Source organism: Tachypleus tridentatus, chromosome 6, assembly GCF_004210375.1.
Source record: "Tachypleus tridentatus isolate NWPU-2018 chromosome 6, ASM421037v1, whole genome shotgun sequence".
Lineage (NCBI taxonomy): Eukaryota > Metazoa > Arthropoda > Merostomata > Xiphosura > Limulidae > Tachypleus > Tachypleus tridentatus.
Window position 1 is genome coordinate 106555406 of NC_134830.1, and position 17643 is coordinate 106573048.

Sequence of the window (17643 nt, forward strand, 5' to 3'; positions counted from 1 at the left end):
CTCCGGATTTACAACGCTAAAATCAGGGGTTCGATTCTCCTCGGTGGGCTAAGCAGATAGCCCGATGTGGCTTTGCTATAAGAAAAACACACACACAGACATGTTTTTTTCTAATTTCTCCCAAACAAAAATTTCTGGAAATATTATAAGCCGAAAAATGAATTAATCCTAAACATACAGGAACAACTAAAATATAATCGAGAGAAGAAAATCGCCTTATAAATCTGGTACAAAACGATAAGGAAGTTCTTTCCAAAATATCATTAAAATATTTTGAAACATACGTCAATACATTTAAAAACTATAATTTATAAAAATCAAAGTTAACTAAAGGCTGCTTCACAGTACACATGTGAACGTCAAAGTACTTAAATTTGTTATTCGTATGTTCTTAGGCGAGAATTATTCTGTTTTACACATTGAGCGTTTCGTGACGCCTTAATATTCTGTCTGCGCAGATTCTCTGGTTCAAGGTTTGTGATTGATTACGTAACATTCAATATGGCAGAGGTTGAATAGATTTAATGGATATGTAATTAGTTCTATTGGGCGATTAATATATCTAAGTACTGTGTGGGCCAAAACGTTTATTAGTTATGTCACCTGACGAAAAGGGGCGTAATCGAAAGTTTTCTAAGAAAATGGGCAAGGAGATAATACATAGTGGCCATTTTATGGTATCCGAGATTGACGAAGAGGACGATACAGCTGTATCCCTCATTGGAGTACATGGGTCGACTAACGACAACAGTGATAAAAATCCCATGTCTCTCGTGCCTCGGATTGTTAGCGCAAGGGTCAGGGGTTACGATTTTAATTATGCATGTAAAGAAACTTTCAAAAATTACCATTTTGCACCTCGAAGTTCTCATTCCACATCGATTGATGCATCTTTGACAAAGCTTTTCGAATGTATGACATTGGCTTATTGGTAAGTTTCTTAAAATTGAATAGACTGGGTAATATTTAAGAATAGAATTATTAATAATTAGTGTCAATGTTACTTTGAATTTTTTTTTATAGGAACACTGATTTTACATACTATAGTTACCTTGATTGGATTAAAAATAAAACAATTCTTTGTTTACAGTGTGAAATCTATATTGTTTTTGAACCTGTAAAACGAGCGAAATATAGTATGTGACAGAAATCTTAAGATAAACTTCACTTTAATAGCTGTAATCTTTCAGTATTGAAGGTGGGAGTGCAAATTAATCACCCTTTAGACAACAAATAAACAATAACTTAATAAGCCTCCATGTACATTTGCATATTAAATGCAAAACAAATATATAAAATAATCAACATACTAAACAGCCATTGATCTTGTATCTCAGAACAGCTAGTATGGGTATTAACACATTTATTGATAAGGAGAGAACAATGTTTCAACCTTTCTAGGTTACCTTTATTAATCTGAAAATGACCTAAGAATGTCGAAACATTGTTCTCTCCTTATCAGTAATAGTGTTAATACCCAGCTGTTCTGAGATACACTTTTATTTCAAGTAGGTTTCTCATCATCAGCCATTGATATTGTCCATTGGTGAGACAGCAGTATGCCCTTGGATTTATAATTCTAAAATCAGTGATTCAATTCTCCGCAGTGGATACAGCAGATAATCCGTCATAGCTGTGCTATAACAAAACACACACATACTGATCCCATTTTTCAGTTCATTGTGAATGGGCAAGTACTGTGATATAGACCTAACAAATGCCATACAATAAAGTTGTGTTCTGGCCATGATAAATATTTCGTGTTTTCATTTGTACTATGACAACTAAATATGCTTCAGAAAGGTGTGACTGTTTGTTGCATAATATTACAAACATTAATATCAAACGATATTATTAGTTAATAATATATTAACAACTTTGCTTGTTCAGTTGGTATGAAAAATATCATACTCATAATGAGTGTGATAAGTTCTTAAATTGAACAATTCAAATAACAGTTGGATGTTTGGAAAGTCATTGTACACTTATATATTTATTAACAGATAAAACTGCACAGTGACTTTCCGAACACCCTGTATTATACAATAAGGTGTGAAATATTATTAAGAAAGGAACTTAATGCTTATAATTTTGGTTACACTAATCAAAACCCTTTGTAAAATTTTATAGTGCTGTTAGTTAATATTTAACTTGCAAAATATAAAATTGTTGAATTCATTTTTTGGCCAATTTAAGTAAACGTATGCAAATCAATTTTACTTTATTGTTTGATATTTTAGTATGTAAAGTAAGTATCTGTTTTACAATACCTCTATTGTAAATGTACATCATCTTTCAATTAATGTTATGACTGTTATTTTACATGTGGCTTTAAGTAGTAGACATGTTCTTTTTTTTTTGTATTTACTTCAATAATTTTTTATCTAAAAAATTCATGTTATTGCTTAATATTATTTTGAAATAGTCATATTTACTTCATCAAATTTTATATTGCCACTTGTGTTGGTGTACAACCTTTTTACTTAATATTTTTTGTTATAATTTTGCTATATTTCTCACATGAGTATCCCAAATGAAAAAATAATTAAATCTCCATAACTTTTTTTTCATCTCAATTAATTATGTCGTATACAGTTAGTCTTTTTCACCTCTATGCCAGTGATGAAACTGTAACGATAAAAAGATGATAACTTATGTCTTATGAATGATTTAAGGTAGTTTAAAAGAAACTATAAAAAATCAGTAAACAATAAATTCCTTGTCATTTTGAATTTCAAGCTTTTGTCTAAAAACTGCAGTTAGCAACATTGGGAATTGATAGTATAAACACTGATAGTGAACTTATTAGAAGAATGTTTATTGTAGAAATATTATATGAAATATAACTGTAATGATATTTATTATCATTTATAATTACTTACAACTCCTTGTTAATTGTGAGGAGTTTTGTAAGGTAAACTTTCCATGAGGACCATTTGACCGTAGATGAGAATCCTGTAAAAGCAATAGGTAATATAAGTGTTAGAGAGAGAGAGAGAGAAAAAAAAACAATTGCAAACATGAGTGGGTAGAGAAGTCTCAAGACAGTTGAGAGAGTACAGATAAGTTTCTGTAATAGTTGAAACTTATTTTAGTGTTTTTATATGTATATAGAAATGTGTCACTGAGTTAATCAATTGAGTCACTCTTTGCTTATTTTCCTTTTTTCTACTTTTGTTGGATTTTCATTGTAGATTGTTTCAAATTATTGTGTTTACATACAATTAAATTCTAGATTCTTAATTTTTATACTTTCTTAATTTGAAGTTACAGTTTTTCTGTTTTAGGGTATAACATTTCAAATGTTTGCATATTACTGATAATAATGTTAATTCCTTTAAATTAATATATGTGGATTCAACTGTTCTCCTTTTTCTGACAGTTTTTTTGTTATTATTTAATCTTTGTTTCACTTTAAATTATATTTTGTTCTTGATATCTCTGCCAGAAATCTTTGTGCCAACAACAGCTGAAAAAAATTACCATCAGTTCTTTGTTTAGTTCTGTATTAAAAAAGTTTTGTAGATGTGGATTTCTTAATTTTCTTGTATTTAATCTTATTAGCTTTTCTTTGGCTCAATTTTAATATTTTCAACAAAAAATTATGTATGGTTCTTAAGAGGTTCTAGCTCTCACTTGCACTATGTAAATCAAAATTAATGTGTGTGGAGGGGCTTAACTGAGTGTTTGGTGATGTCATAGAATATCTATGCAGCTGAAAATGTTTCAGAATGAACACATTTTATTTCAAATGTGTTTGTAAAACAGTTTGTAAAGCCTATGGGTCATTCCGTGTCAATTCATCCAGCTTTTGGAAAATTTTTCAGATGACCCTTTCAGAATGCCTTGAGAAATTCACATGTGCTCATCTACCCATATAATGAAAAATTGCCAAAGATTAGATCAATATCTCTAATAGTTTCTGATTTCCAGCCCTGTAAAATTTAATTAATTTTTTGTTATTTTTGGTAAATTCATTTTCGGGCAACTTTGGCTGCTCAAAGCTGCAAGAGTAATGGCGGTAGAAGGCTGAAATTTGCTACACTGACTGAATTAGTCTCAGGGAATTCAAAAATGATCTCAAACAATGTTTATCTCTCTTAGGATTTGCATAGTGAGGCTGTAAAATCACCTGAAAACCCAAAATTGTAAAAAAAAAACATTGGTTTATTTGTTAAGCCATAGCTCCAAGACTTAATATGATACAAAGCTGATTTTGTTTTCAAATTTCCTACAACATATCAGTTGATAAATCAGCAATTGTTGTATTTAAAGACTATTAGATCTCCTGTAAAAAAATTTAGTTGCATGCAACTTTTTATGATTTAGCTAAAAATAGCCTACTTCTGGCCATAGTTTGACCATGTCACCAGTTATTCAGCCTTTTCAGGTTTTTACCATATATTTGTACATCTCTGAATATGATCTACAAAAAAACTCAGGATGGTGTTCAACCTACTTTTTGAGGTATAATGTTTTAAAGTATCCTCTGACCATACGTTGTTTACTTGAAAAAACAAACTTCAATTCAGGTCTATTACTGTGTGCAAATATATCCATACAATTGTGAAATAGTTGATGAATCCCATTGAAATATTCTAATCAGCCTTTGCCATATATTTTTACATCTCTGAACATGATCTTCAAAAAATCAAGGTTGTGAAAAATAATAAATTATCAAATTTTAAGTGTGTCTGATATGTACCATTGGGCAAAGGACCACATTCATGGCATTCAGTTCTTTCTTGTCAATCAGGAATCAGTCCTGCAGAATTGTGTAAAGTTTGATCTACTTGAGAGCTATGAAAAATGCAAAACTGTGGCAGGTATTAGGTCACATCATAGCTTTATTCCCCACTCTACCAACAAATTGTATATGAGAAGGCTATCAGATGATGATGTGTACACAGTTGTAACTGTTGGTAGTAGCAGTTAAAGTGATGCTGCAGCAGCTCAAATAGGGTCTAATGATAGCAATGATAATTATCAACCAGGGAAATATGTGGCATGCATATATGATCATGAATGGTATGTGGGAAACATAAAAGATAGATCAGATGAACATTCTGATGTGTTGGTGTCATTTATGAAGAAATCAAAAAATGAACTGTTCTTGTGGCCTGCAAGGTCATGTAAAGATGAAAGCTGGATTCCTCCTTTCCAACATATTCTTTGTCTGATAAGTGCACCTACCGTGCAAGGCAGTAGTGATCGCCACTATGTTCTAGGTCAAAGTGATCTCAACATAATCAAACTCAAAATTCAGAAATTTATTCAAGCTGTCTGAACAAAGCAATGTTTATTTGATGTTAAGGCTAATTTATTGCCAAAGCAGTTTTTGAAACATTGCAATATCATGATTATTTCAGAGTGGGGTGACTATAATCTTTCAAGTTATCCCCTGTTGTAGCATTGTGCTTTTTGTGTCTGATTTACCTTTGTATGTATTATATTATGAATCTTAAACTCAGCCATGTCTGCATAACTGTAATGCATACACAATATATTTACATTGCCATGTGATCTAACTAGTTATGCCAATAAACTTGTTCAGAAATGAATTAATTCTTTCTTGTTTCTTACAACTTCATTATTTAACATTGTGAAAGACTGGTTAGAATATTTCAGTGGGATTCATAACATTCTGACAGGTATTTTTCAAAATTGTATGGATATATTTGCACACAGTGACACACCTGAACTGAATTTTTTTTTTGTCAAGTAAACAACGTATGGTCAGAGGATACTTTAAAAAATTATAACTCAAAAAGTAGGTTGAACATCATCTTGATTTTTTTTTTTGTAGATCATATTCAGAGCCCCTCAGTGTGGATTTCTGTACGTGTGAGAAGACCTCCCAGGGAAGGTTCTGTTCTTTCTGATTACCTCCTCTGGGATCTAAACATCCACCCACGTGTTTGCTGTGTGTGGCAACCTGTGAAGGGGAGAAGAGGATCCTGGTGGTTGAGGGGTCCAACCCTAACACACCACTTTTGCCTTGAATTCCTGCAGACGGGCGGCCTTTGGGTGGCCCCCCTTGGGCCAGTCGGCTTGTCCACTTGGGCTAGAGTCAACCAAGTACCAGTGTTGGAAGTTTTCAACGGGTGTTGTGGACATTGTGCCTGATGCTGGTGCTTGGGTATAGTGTTCACAAAACCATGGTGTTGCTGCAATGTCCTTGCATGAGATTGTAGTGCATCCCTTCGTAGGGCTCCATGGTGGGTGGGGTCAGTGGGTACCGAAATTTTCCTTATTTCCTATGGATTCTTCTACGAAAAATTTAAATAAAATAATGAAAAAACAGTGAATAGGTAAACGACCACGTCTTGAAGACTCTGAGCAGCAATCTTCAACATCTGTAACACACATACCTCATTTTCTTATATTCTCTTTCAGAAAAACCTTTAGGGCACATGTGCAGTTATTGATAGGAGGGGTCGCTCTGTAGAGCATATGCTCTCTGATCACAACCTTTCTCTTTCCAATACTGGTTTTCCGCTTATTTTCACGCACCTAGTCAGTCCTTTACTGCTATTGATCTCTCGGTTTGCTCCCCTTCATTATTCTCCAATTTTTCATGGAGGGTTAATAATACAGAAGGCAGTGATCATTTTACAATACTTTTGAGAGAGACTGGTTGTGGTCGATGCCACCCTACCCACGTGCCCTGGTGGAAGCTGGATCAGGGAGACTGGTCCACTTTCATTGCTCTCGCAGAACTTTATCCTGCCATCAATAGACAACTGTGTGGCAATGGTAACCGACTGCATTATACAAGCAGCTGCTCAGTGTATTCCTAAAACTTCAACACGATATCCTTGCCCATGGTGGAATCCTGCCTGCCACATGTCATGGAAGGCTTAAAAACACTTTCAAATTGCATTGCTTTCCAACAGGCCTGTGCACATGCTAGGTGGGTAAGACATCAAAGCCAGAAGGAATCTTGAATTAAGTTCACAACTAGCATATCTTCTACCACCAGTTTCAAGGTCATATAGGACAGGGTTCAAAAGGTCAGTGGGCACTACAATTCTGCCCCCCTCTCGATCTTAATCTCTGATGGCCAAGAGGTAGCTGATGTCCAGAGCATCACTGATACTCTAGGTGAAAGCTTTTGCTAGGTATCTAGCACTTCTGCTTGTTCCTCCACCTTCTTGGTCATCAAGACTCGGGCAGAGCATTCACATCTTTCCTTTTGAACTGACTCTCTCTCTGACTATAATCATCCCTTTACACTGGTGGAACTGAAAATAGCCTTTCATTTGTCTGGCAGTGATGATGTACATGATGATGTACATTATGACATGCTGTGCTATCTCTCTCCTGCTTCTCTTGACATTCTTCTAATTGTTTTTAACTAGATCTGGCAGGAGAATGTTTTTCATAATTCCTGGTGCCAGGCTATTATCTTACCTTTCTCTAAGCCTGGAAAAGATCCAAAGATTCCTTCAAACTACCGTCCAATTGCTTTGACGAGCTGTCTCTGTAATACTTTAGAGGGGATGTTTAATGCTCGTCTTGTTTGGTTCCTCGAATCAAACAACCTCCTCTCGCCCACTAGATGAGGGTTCCGACGACAGCACTCCACCACGAACCACCTAAATCGACTTGAAACATCAATCAGAGAAGACTTTCTCAAATGACATCTTGTATCAATATTCTTTGACAACATGGAGGTATGGCATTTTGCGAGACCTCCATATGTATGGGTTACGTGGCCATTTACCCAAGTTTATTAAAAATTTTTTTAATGGACAGGAGATTCCCAGTTTGTGTGGGTTTGACACTTTCCCATTCTTTTCTACAGGAACTTGGAGTCCCTCAGGGCTGTGTTTTGAGTGTCACACTTTTCAGTATAAAGATTAATGCCATCACTGAACAACTCTCTCTCACTGTTGCAAACGGGCTCTATGTCGATGACTTTCACATCTCGTGTCAGTCGTCGAACATGAGATATATTGAGCGGCAACTACAAACTGCCCTTGATTGTGTACTGAAGTGGACCACGGCAAATGGCTTTAACTTCTCTTTCTCTAAATCCGTTTGCATGCACTTTTGCTGCCAACAGGGTATTCACCCTGATCCTGAACTCTGTATCAGTGAAGTTTTGCTGCCAGTGGTCCCTGAGACCAAGTTCTTGGGGCTTATCTTTGACCGTAAGCTGACCTTTATACCACATTTAAAGCAGGTACAGGTCAAATGCACAAGAGCATGAACATCCTCCGTGTCCTCTCTACCACCAGTTTGGGAGTGGATCGATGTTCTATGTTAAAGATATATTGTGCTCTTATTTGATTGAAACTCGACTATGGTTCAATGGTCTATGGCTCTGCCAGACCCTCGGCCTTAAAGATGCTGGATCCCATTCATCATCAAGAACTTCGACTCTGCACTGGGGCTTTCCGCACCTCCCCAGTCCAAAGCTTATACGTAGAATCTCATGAACCTTCTCTACCAAAGCATCCCACCTGGGGATGAGTTTTCCTTTGTCAGTGGGCCATAGTTTTTAGAACAGATGATCTGCCATTGCTCCTTTTGGCCTTTGCATCCAGGTGTAATTGGATGAATTGGGTCTGTCCTTGGATAACATTGCAGAATCCACTGGTCAGCCCATTCCACCATGATGTATTACAGTCCCCAAATGTGACCTTTCTTTAAGTCATCTGAGAAAGGCAGATACTTTCGATTGGAAGTACTGTCTTTTATTTACTGAACAATTTTCGAACAATCTTTCCATTCCAATTTATACAAATGGTTCCCAGTCAGGTAACTCTGTGGGCTTTGCCATGGTCTGTTGCGGTTTGGTGGTTGCACGCAGAATCCCCTCTACAGCTTCTGTGTTCACTGCTGAACTGTACACCATATCTCTTGCCCTGGATCATATTGATGTTAAGCAGTACTCCAGCTGCACTATTTATACTGACTCACTTAGTTCTCTACTGGCCCTGGAATCGCTTCACGTTGGCTCACACCCTGTTCTTGCTGATATTAAAAACTGAATGGCCTATTTCTCATTATCATCTACTTCTATCTAGTTTTTCTGGATACCAGGCCACGTTGGTATTCACAGGAACGAGTATGCAGACACGGCAGCTAAATCTATCTGCTCTGGCACTATCACCACTGTGCCTATTCCATGCATGGACTATGGTCCTGTATTCAAGGCTTGGTTCCATGCCAGCTGGCAGTCAACTTGGAGTGAGCAATATGACAACAAGCTTTTGCAAATAAAACCCTATATTGGACTTTGGTCGTCTAGCTTCCGTACGGTTCAGAAGGAGGAAGTTATTCTAACTAGACTGCGCATTGGTCACAGTTTTTAACTCATTGTTTTCTTTTATCAGGAACTGTTGCACCAGTGTGTAGTTTGGTTTGTGTAACACTCAAATCACTGTAAGCTACATTTTACTTTCTTGCCATTGTTACGACTTTCAATGACGGCACTATTTTAAACATGTTCTGTCCCAAGGTTTGTCCGTAACATTAGACAGTGTTATTGGTGACAGTGACACTGTCTATCTTGATAATGTTTTTAGTTTTTTAATGGCCATTAATCTTTTTAATGTCATTTGTGTGTTTGATATTTATTCATTACACCTTTTTAATTGTGGTTCCTTTTTAAGAGTCTCAATCTCTCTAGTTCGATTTGAAATTGGAAAATGGCCATAACATTAAATAACTCGACACCAGGACTGGAAAGGCCAACTTCAGGTGACTAATGCTGCTGTTTGAACTACTTGTTAGTCATCCTGGCGAGTTGTTATTACAATTTTGCTGCATGTCTTTTAACACTTTTATTACTTTACCTTTTGGTACTGGCCATAATGACACATAACCTGGGAACCAGGACTGGAAAGGCCAACTTCAGGTGACTGATGGTGGTTCTTGAACTTACCTGTTAGTTTTCCTGGCAGGTTATGATCATTACCATTATGCTAGAGAAAGTCCTTTACAACTTCTCTTACTCTACTTTCTCTCTTAACATTGTAGACTAGGTGTCAACATTGGTTTTATGCTTTTTCTGTTTTTCAATGATGTTTTGTTTTACCTTCATTTCCTTTTATTTATTTTACTACATTTAATTTATTTTTACCTTTTTAACGGACGTTTGGTGCAGATAGCCTAGCTGCTTTGTGCCATAAAACACTAAATCAAACAACCAATCATATTGAAAAGGTTGAATAACATGGTCAAACTGTGGCCAAAAGTAGGGCTATTTTTAGCTAAATCATAAAAAGTTGCATGCAACTAAATTTTTTTACAGGAGATCTAATAGACTTTTAATTACAACAGTTGCTGATTTATCAACTGATATGTTATAGGAAATTTAGAAAACACATTCAGCTTTATATCATATTAAGTCTTAGAGCTATGGCTTATTACATAAACCAATGTTTTTTATGATTTTGGGTTTTCAGGTGATTTCACAGCCTCACTATGAAACTCCTAAGAGAGATAAACTTGGTTTGAGACCATTTTTGAATTCTGTGAGATTAATTCAGTCAGTGTAGCAAATTTCAGCCTTTTACCACCATTACTCTTGCAGCTTTAAGCAACCAAAGTTGCCGGAAAATGAATTCGTCAAAAATAAAAAGAAATTAACTAAATTTTACAGAGTTGTAAATCAGAAACTATTAGAGATATTGATCTAATTTTTGGCAATGTTTCATTATATGGGTAGATGAGCACATGTGAATTTTTCAAGGCATTTTGTGGGGGTCACCTGCAGCCCCCTGGATGATTTGACATGGAATGACCCATATTGTCTTTTATTACAGGTTAGATTGCAACTGCTGATATGTAGTGTGATAATGCATAGTTACTGTTAGAAATGTACTTCAAAGTATATAAGTAGTTGTAAATTGCAAGAAACTTTGTCTCATTTTTTATTATTTCACATTATAAAACTTAAGCAATAAGTATTTCACATGTAGTTTAAAAAAAGAGTTTTAATCTTATAGTGGACAACTGACATCTCCTCGATGGAAAACATTTAAGGGGCTTAAGTTCCGATTAAAAGAAAAAATCAGACTGAACAATATCATTTGGAGAGCATGGCATATTCAGTGTAAGTATTAAGTAATCTGACCTACCTGGAAACATTTTAATGGTATTCACTAAGATACTTTCATACAAAGATAATGTCAAGTGTACCATTGTCTTTAACCATGTAAACTGCATTCTTCCCTTTTATTTAGTTGTGATTGCACAAATTAATGGTTATGATTGTTTTTTATGGCATTGGAAAAGCATGTGCTACAAATTAATATTTGTTACACATGACCTATAGATAATTAATATTAACTTTGTACTTAGACCAAAACTAAAAATCAACCGGGTAATCAATATATTTAATTCATTGCATGTTTTTGCATTTCTGCGTATAATGATTAGAGTGTTAATAATGTTTTGGCCATAATTTCATAATTTTTATATATAGAATTCACTGAAGCTCTAATACTGACTTGTTTTGGGGTAACATTTTGCTTTAGATATATTGAAATGCAAGCCTGCTATTTGTCAGTTTGCTTCACCATTAGAAGGAGATGTGCACAGTACACCAGAGGTATGCTTTTAAGTTTTACTTGAAATTATGTAAGCATTTAAACTTTTTAATATAGTTAATTGAACATTCAAAGCATGTTTTCAAAGTGACATATTTTATTGTTTCAAAATATTCTGAATTTCATTTTTTATTTCTGCTATGAACACACACACCAAAACCTTTTGACTGTAAATTCTTTCATTGTGTACTTGAATTTGTTTTAGATTTCCAGTACATCCATTATTCAAGAAAAATAATTAAACATGCATATGTGTGTGTGTTAAAAAGCCTTCAGATATTACTTTATTACTAGATAAAGGTTTAGTAGTAATATTTCACTTGACACATGATTTGTGTTTGTGGGTATATCACATTATTGGTTTAAGTATTTACATATTCACATATGAGTGTGACAGAAAATATCTCATAATATGACTATATGTGTTACCTAGGACTAGTATGTAGGTAAAAAAATATTCAGTAGGTAATTAAGTCTGTTTCAGTTCATATAGATGTTAGCTATTCAAGATTTCAGTTTGTGCATTATCAGTCATTATGATAAGTTAAACTGATGCTAGTGTGGAGATAAAAGTTTGCTTATTTTTTCACAAGTGGCTTCTGATTTTTATAATAGCAGTTTTAATTTTGCTTCTTTGTTTTGCAATCCAATGTCTACAACTTATTACATATAACTGATTTGATATTCACTTTTGCATCTTTAAACTAGATTCATTAAACACCTTAACACTTTAACTCAGTCCCTGAGATTGACCTTGTAATAATTTTGTATTTGTTGTAGTTTTCATGCTATCACTTTTAAATTAGTAAGTGTATATTAACAAAATTTGCAAATTATCAGTAAATATTTCAGTATGCAAAATATAAGATTTATTTTATTAAGTCTTAAGGTTTGTTATGCAATGTTTTTCTCATGCCTTGTTTTCGTTTTTGCATGTTCTCTGTTCAACATGAAAAGTAATTTTCATTTTAAAATTAGAAATACTTTTATGTATCAGAAAATTTTTAAATTTCCCATGCCAAATCTTTATAATGTCCAGATAGTTATCAAATGTTTCATGAAAAAACCTTCATATTTTATCTGTTATTTTTCACTTATGAATCTCTGTATGGGTTTAGGAGAATTGACTGATTTCATAAAAAAAATTAGGAAATATAAATTATGCTTCTTTCATTCTAGAATAACAAATTATAACATGAAATCATAAATGTTTAGATAAAATAACTTAAAGCTCATAACATTATATATTTATTATTCTTAGTATATTAATCTTTCAGCTGTGCCAGGCTAACAATACAGAAGTTAGAATGGCACAACACATGCACACTAATGTTACTGCATTTAGTGGTATAAAACTGATCTATAGTCTGTACAACAGACTGTAAAACACCGTCTTGGATGTGTTTTAGTAGACTAGTATTTTGTGATGTACACTCACATTTTAATTATTGCTATATAGAAATAAGTTATTAAACTTATTTTTCTTAAAACATAGAACAGCAAATAAAGAAGTAAACTAAACAATTATATCTTCAACCTATAATCTTTGTACTTGTTTGCTGTTTGATGTAGGTTGCTAAGCCTTTTAAAATTTTGCACATGAAGTATATGAAGTGAAATAATTTTTTTAAAGTTTTATATATACAGTTGTATAACCAAAACATCATCAATTGCTATGTCTATACCACAGAATTCCACTATTAGTAACTAAGCTATATTTTGGTCTAAAAATATATGAAATTTTGAAGAAACTAAAGACACAATTTGCCTCTTCGAAATCTTTTTTTTTTTTTTTTTAAAGAATGGGGTGGCTTTCTGTCACATTAAAATGGCTGAGAAAACCACTATGGGTACATTGTAAGCTGTCATTTGGTTATTCACTTATCATATATTGAAGTAAGTGTGTATAAGGAACCATTTCCAAAAAATAGAAGGAGGTGAATGGGGCAACTGTGTTTGATTCAGTATATAGGCCATATCACAGCAAAATGAAAAGATACAATATTCTTATTTTATATTATAGCTTCTCAGTATGGTAATTTGAATTCCTAATTCTTACAAAACTGTAGACTTAGTATTTTTACATTACAAAAATCTATTTTGAACCAGTGGCACATTCAACACATGACACACAAAAATTAAAATTTATTGTTTTTTTAAAATTTTATATTTACTTTTAAACCATGAAACTGAAAATGTATAATTTTAATGTATAAATGTATAAATTTGAATTATAATCTACAGTTTGATACCAAATTTATTAACATTAATTTAATAAAATTTCAAATGCGAGTCAGCAAATGGAAAGGGTTAAATACATTGAAACCTGGTTGTTGCCACTACTGTTTTAGTGTGCATAGTTTTTCTTAATATGCATTTGTCATTAGTTATGTGCATATTCCATGTGTCCTTGTTTTGAAAATATATGGTTGTTTTAGTATATTTTGTATTTACTGTTCACTCTAAAAGACAGTACCCAATTTTCACTTTAAGTGTGATAGTTTTTAGTAAATTGGTTATTGTTGATCAGTGATTTTGTGACTGTTTCCTGATAGTGGTAGAGGTTTTTGAACAGGTACTGTCAGGACTGTTTATTTTATGAAAATAAACTCAGAGATGTGGTATTCCTTTGTTGTATCCTAATTTGTGATGGAAGATTGTGAACATTCTACCAGAAATCTGGCCTGTACACTAGACAACATAGACATTACAAAATGAACAATGTCTGAACAATGATAACTATTGTTGTTCTTCTCAGTATGGATTATGGTTAACAATAGGGTGATTATCACAAAATTAAAAGTAAAGAGCAAACTTTATTAATCAGCCATAAAGGTGAAAAGTCTTGTTTTAGCCTTGCAGTTGGCCATATTGTTTTTAACTGTCATTGCAATTAATATAATTGGTTAGTACCACCTTTGGATCCACTTTTGGTTTTTGTCCATAATTTTAGTTGAATGAGATTATCATTATTTCAGTATGGTTGAGGTGCTTCTGTGAAGGTATATTTATGAATGCTAATACTTAACTGAAAGCAAATGTTATGCTTGAAAATATGTTTAGGTACTATTAAACCCAGTATTACATTTTTTTGCTAGGGGAGAAGGGACAGATATGTGATAAAGGCTCATCCATCCTATTCTTGGTAATTATTTTGTTTCATCATCTTTCAGGTACTGAAGGTCTCTTAAATATAAACAGGGCTGGTCAGAAATAACTGTTTCTCTTCACCATACTTTATGGCCTGTGAATAAGGACTATGTTGAAAGTAAAAAAAGGAATTTACGGGCTATGAGAATGATATCATCATTTAAGACTTGTGATGCCTTAAGCTGTTGAGAAAAGCAGCAAATGATGAAAACTGAGCTGCTTTTGCCCTGTTAACCTTTTCAAAATAGCCATAATACGAGACATTTGAAAGTGTGTCTAGTACCACCAAGAACAGTAACTTTATATTTACAGCAGCAGAATTAGTGCTAGACTTGTAGGAAAATGATGTTAACAGCTTATTGAAATTTAACTTAAAAGTGGAATATATATTTTTACCTTATTTTGTCTTTTGTTTTGTACTACTATTTCATTTTATTATCATTTTGCACAAAGAAAAATCCTATTACTGGTTACTGTGGAATATTTTCCATTTTAAGAAAAAAAAATCACTATTGCAGGCCTGTATTGTATTTGTATTTATTTTTTTAAGTAAATTCACTTAAGTAAGTTAAAAGGAAATATAAAAATGTGCATATGATGGCTAATTCACTTCACATTAATTTTGCTTAATTTAAGTTCTGGCAAAAGTATGTTTTAAAAGTACTTTTAATTTTAACAATTCATTTTTTATCACTTGCATCTGGTAAAACACTGAAATAACAGGTAAGATGAGGCAGTTGTATAATTAATTATTTTACTTTTATACCATTAAAGGTTTGACATTTCTCACAAAAAATATTTAAAAAATCAAAAGAAAATATTTTTGGGTAATTTTCTTTTGACAGTATATATTAACGTTTTCAGTTTCACTTATTAGATTTGCAGAAACATTTTAGTGATGGTAGAGGTAAAGGTATGTTTTCATAAGAATAACCAATGGCACACTTACATATGTGAGTATTTTATGAATATATATCCTGAGGATTTGTGTCAAAAGTGATATTAGCATGGGTAGGAAAAATAAAACCACATCAAACATAAAATAGATAGATTGCTACAAATGAGTATTAATATGAGTGGTGAGGTGAAAACAAAAGACTACAACATCTAAAGTGTGTGCAGAATGTAATGTTAATCTACAACAACCAATTTTGTTAAAAGAGCTGAAAGAGTACATAATATAGATAACCTATGCATTCATATAATAACACTATAATAATGCTATATTCAAAGTAGAAGAGTTTCAAGAACATTCAAAGTGGAAGTTGGTGGTTTGACCAAATGAATAAAAACGTTTCAAACTTTTCCTGTGGTATTGACATGTGTGGTGAAAAACCTAAAAAAAGCATAGTATCAAATGTCTTGCATCATCATTTAAATGTAGTGGAGGATCTGTGATGGTACAAGTCATTTTTTTTGTTAGAATATTTAAGGGCCCATGATATTAAAAGGTCAGGTTAAAGGAAATGATTACTGAAACCTTCTTGTAGACCAATTTCGTCCTGTGATGAATAGTTTATTTCCAAACAGAGTTAGCCTGTTTCAGGGAGGTAATGTACCAATTCCTACTGTGTAACTAGTTAAAGATTGGTTTAAAGGGCACAAGGAAGAGTTTGGCTTTCATGGCCATCAGATTTAAATGTTATTGATTATCTGTAGTCAATTTTTGATATCAGTTTTGAAGCAGATATCCTTCATCATTATCATGGTAAAAGGTATTCTTGTTTAATGCATAACTTCTTATTTTAACAGTTCACATATATTTAATTCTGTGGTGAGTATTAAAAACAAAATGTAGAAATTAACAGATGTTCCATCTTCTACATTTCAGTGCTTTAACCCTTTGTGCTATGCCAGATAGCTTACACTGACAGAGGATTACAATGGGATCTCCCATAACATTATATACAGACTGTATACTATAGATTCAGAGTTATTAGCAATGCCAGACTGGTCTATATTCATATGTAAGCAATTATTTCAGACAGATGTGAGTCTTTCACATAGTTTGATTTATCCTTGAAGCATGGGCAGACAACATTACCGTTTCCTTGACTAGGAAAAGACACTTATGCAAAAAGAATATGGTAACTGTGCATTCTTCACAAAACATCATACAATTTTGTTGACATTATTCTAATTCTAATTACATCTTTCAAATAAAACTATTATTTAGTTACGGTAGTTATATGCACTCAAACTGTTAAGTGCAAAGTGATATTCATTTTATGTATAAAAATACTTTTCTTCATCTTATATTTTCATATTTCATTTGCATAACCTCTAGAGCATATTTTTTCATTTTTCTATTTTTCATTTTCTCTACCATATCACCAACTCTAGCTATTACCATCAATGCATGATGCAATAAAATGATTAAATTAGGAAATGGAGAAAAAGTACAAATGTTTTGATTTTTTGTAGAATATCTTTAAAAATGTTTTGTTTATATTGGTGATTTTGTTTTTGTATATTTCTTTTGAAATATAGTTAACATGTAATATTTCATTTTCCCTTCTTGTTCTTTACCGTTTATTATTAGTCTTGACACAAAAGGTACCCTGTTAAGAATTTCTTCCTTCCTTTTGAGTGTTCTTTAGGTCCAGTCATTTTAGAAGCCTGGCTCATTCCACTCATTCTTTGAATTTGTTGGTGGTTTTGGATTCTACTCTAACTTTGCTTGGCTACATATTTTTTTTGTAATGTAGATAGATTATCTTCCAGCCTTTGAACGTGTAGTTCAATGGTTCCTTCAGATAAGTCGACCTGATTCAAATTCTTTGAAAATACTATGATATTCAAACATGTACTTGCCATTCAAATACCTTTCTACAAGCAAATTGTCATTACAACTGTAACATTAAAATTTATTTAACTTGTGACAGTAAAGCATAGCTTATGTAAGGTCCCCTGACATGTGAAGTAAATC

General features: G+C 33.1%; 1 protein-coding gene across 5 annotated transcripts in view; it reads left to right on the forward strand.

The window, feature by feature from the left end:
- Window positions 1-341: 341 nt before the first annotated feature.
- The window catches only part of LOC143253250 (MLX-interacting protein-like), a 77185-nt gene continuing 59883 nt past the window's right edge, over window positions 342-17643 (forward strand). For 2 of the 5 annotated variants that reach the window (XM_076506799.1, XM_076506798.1), the window contains exons 1-3: window positions 345-931; window positions 10962-11068; window positions 11493-11566. In XM_076506799.1, coding sequence (XP_076362914.1) covers window positions 597-931; window positions 10962-11068; window positions 11493-11566 — 516 coding nt within the window. In that variant the 5' untranslated portion in view covers window positions 345-596. Of the gene's footprint in view, window positions 932-10961; window positions 11069-11492; window positions 11567-17643 lie in introns of all 5 variants that reach the window. The other 3 variants (XM_076506797.1, XM_076506801.1, XM_076506800.1) reach the window with 3 other exon arrangements.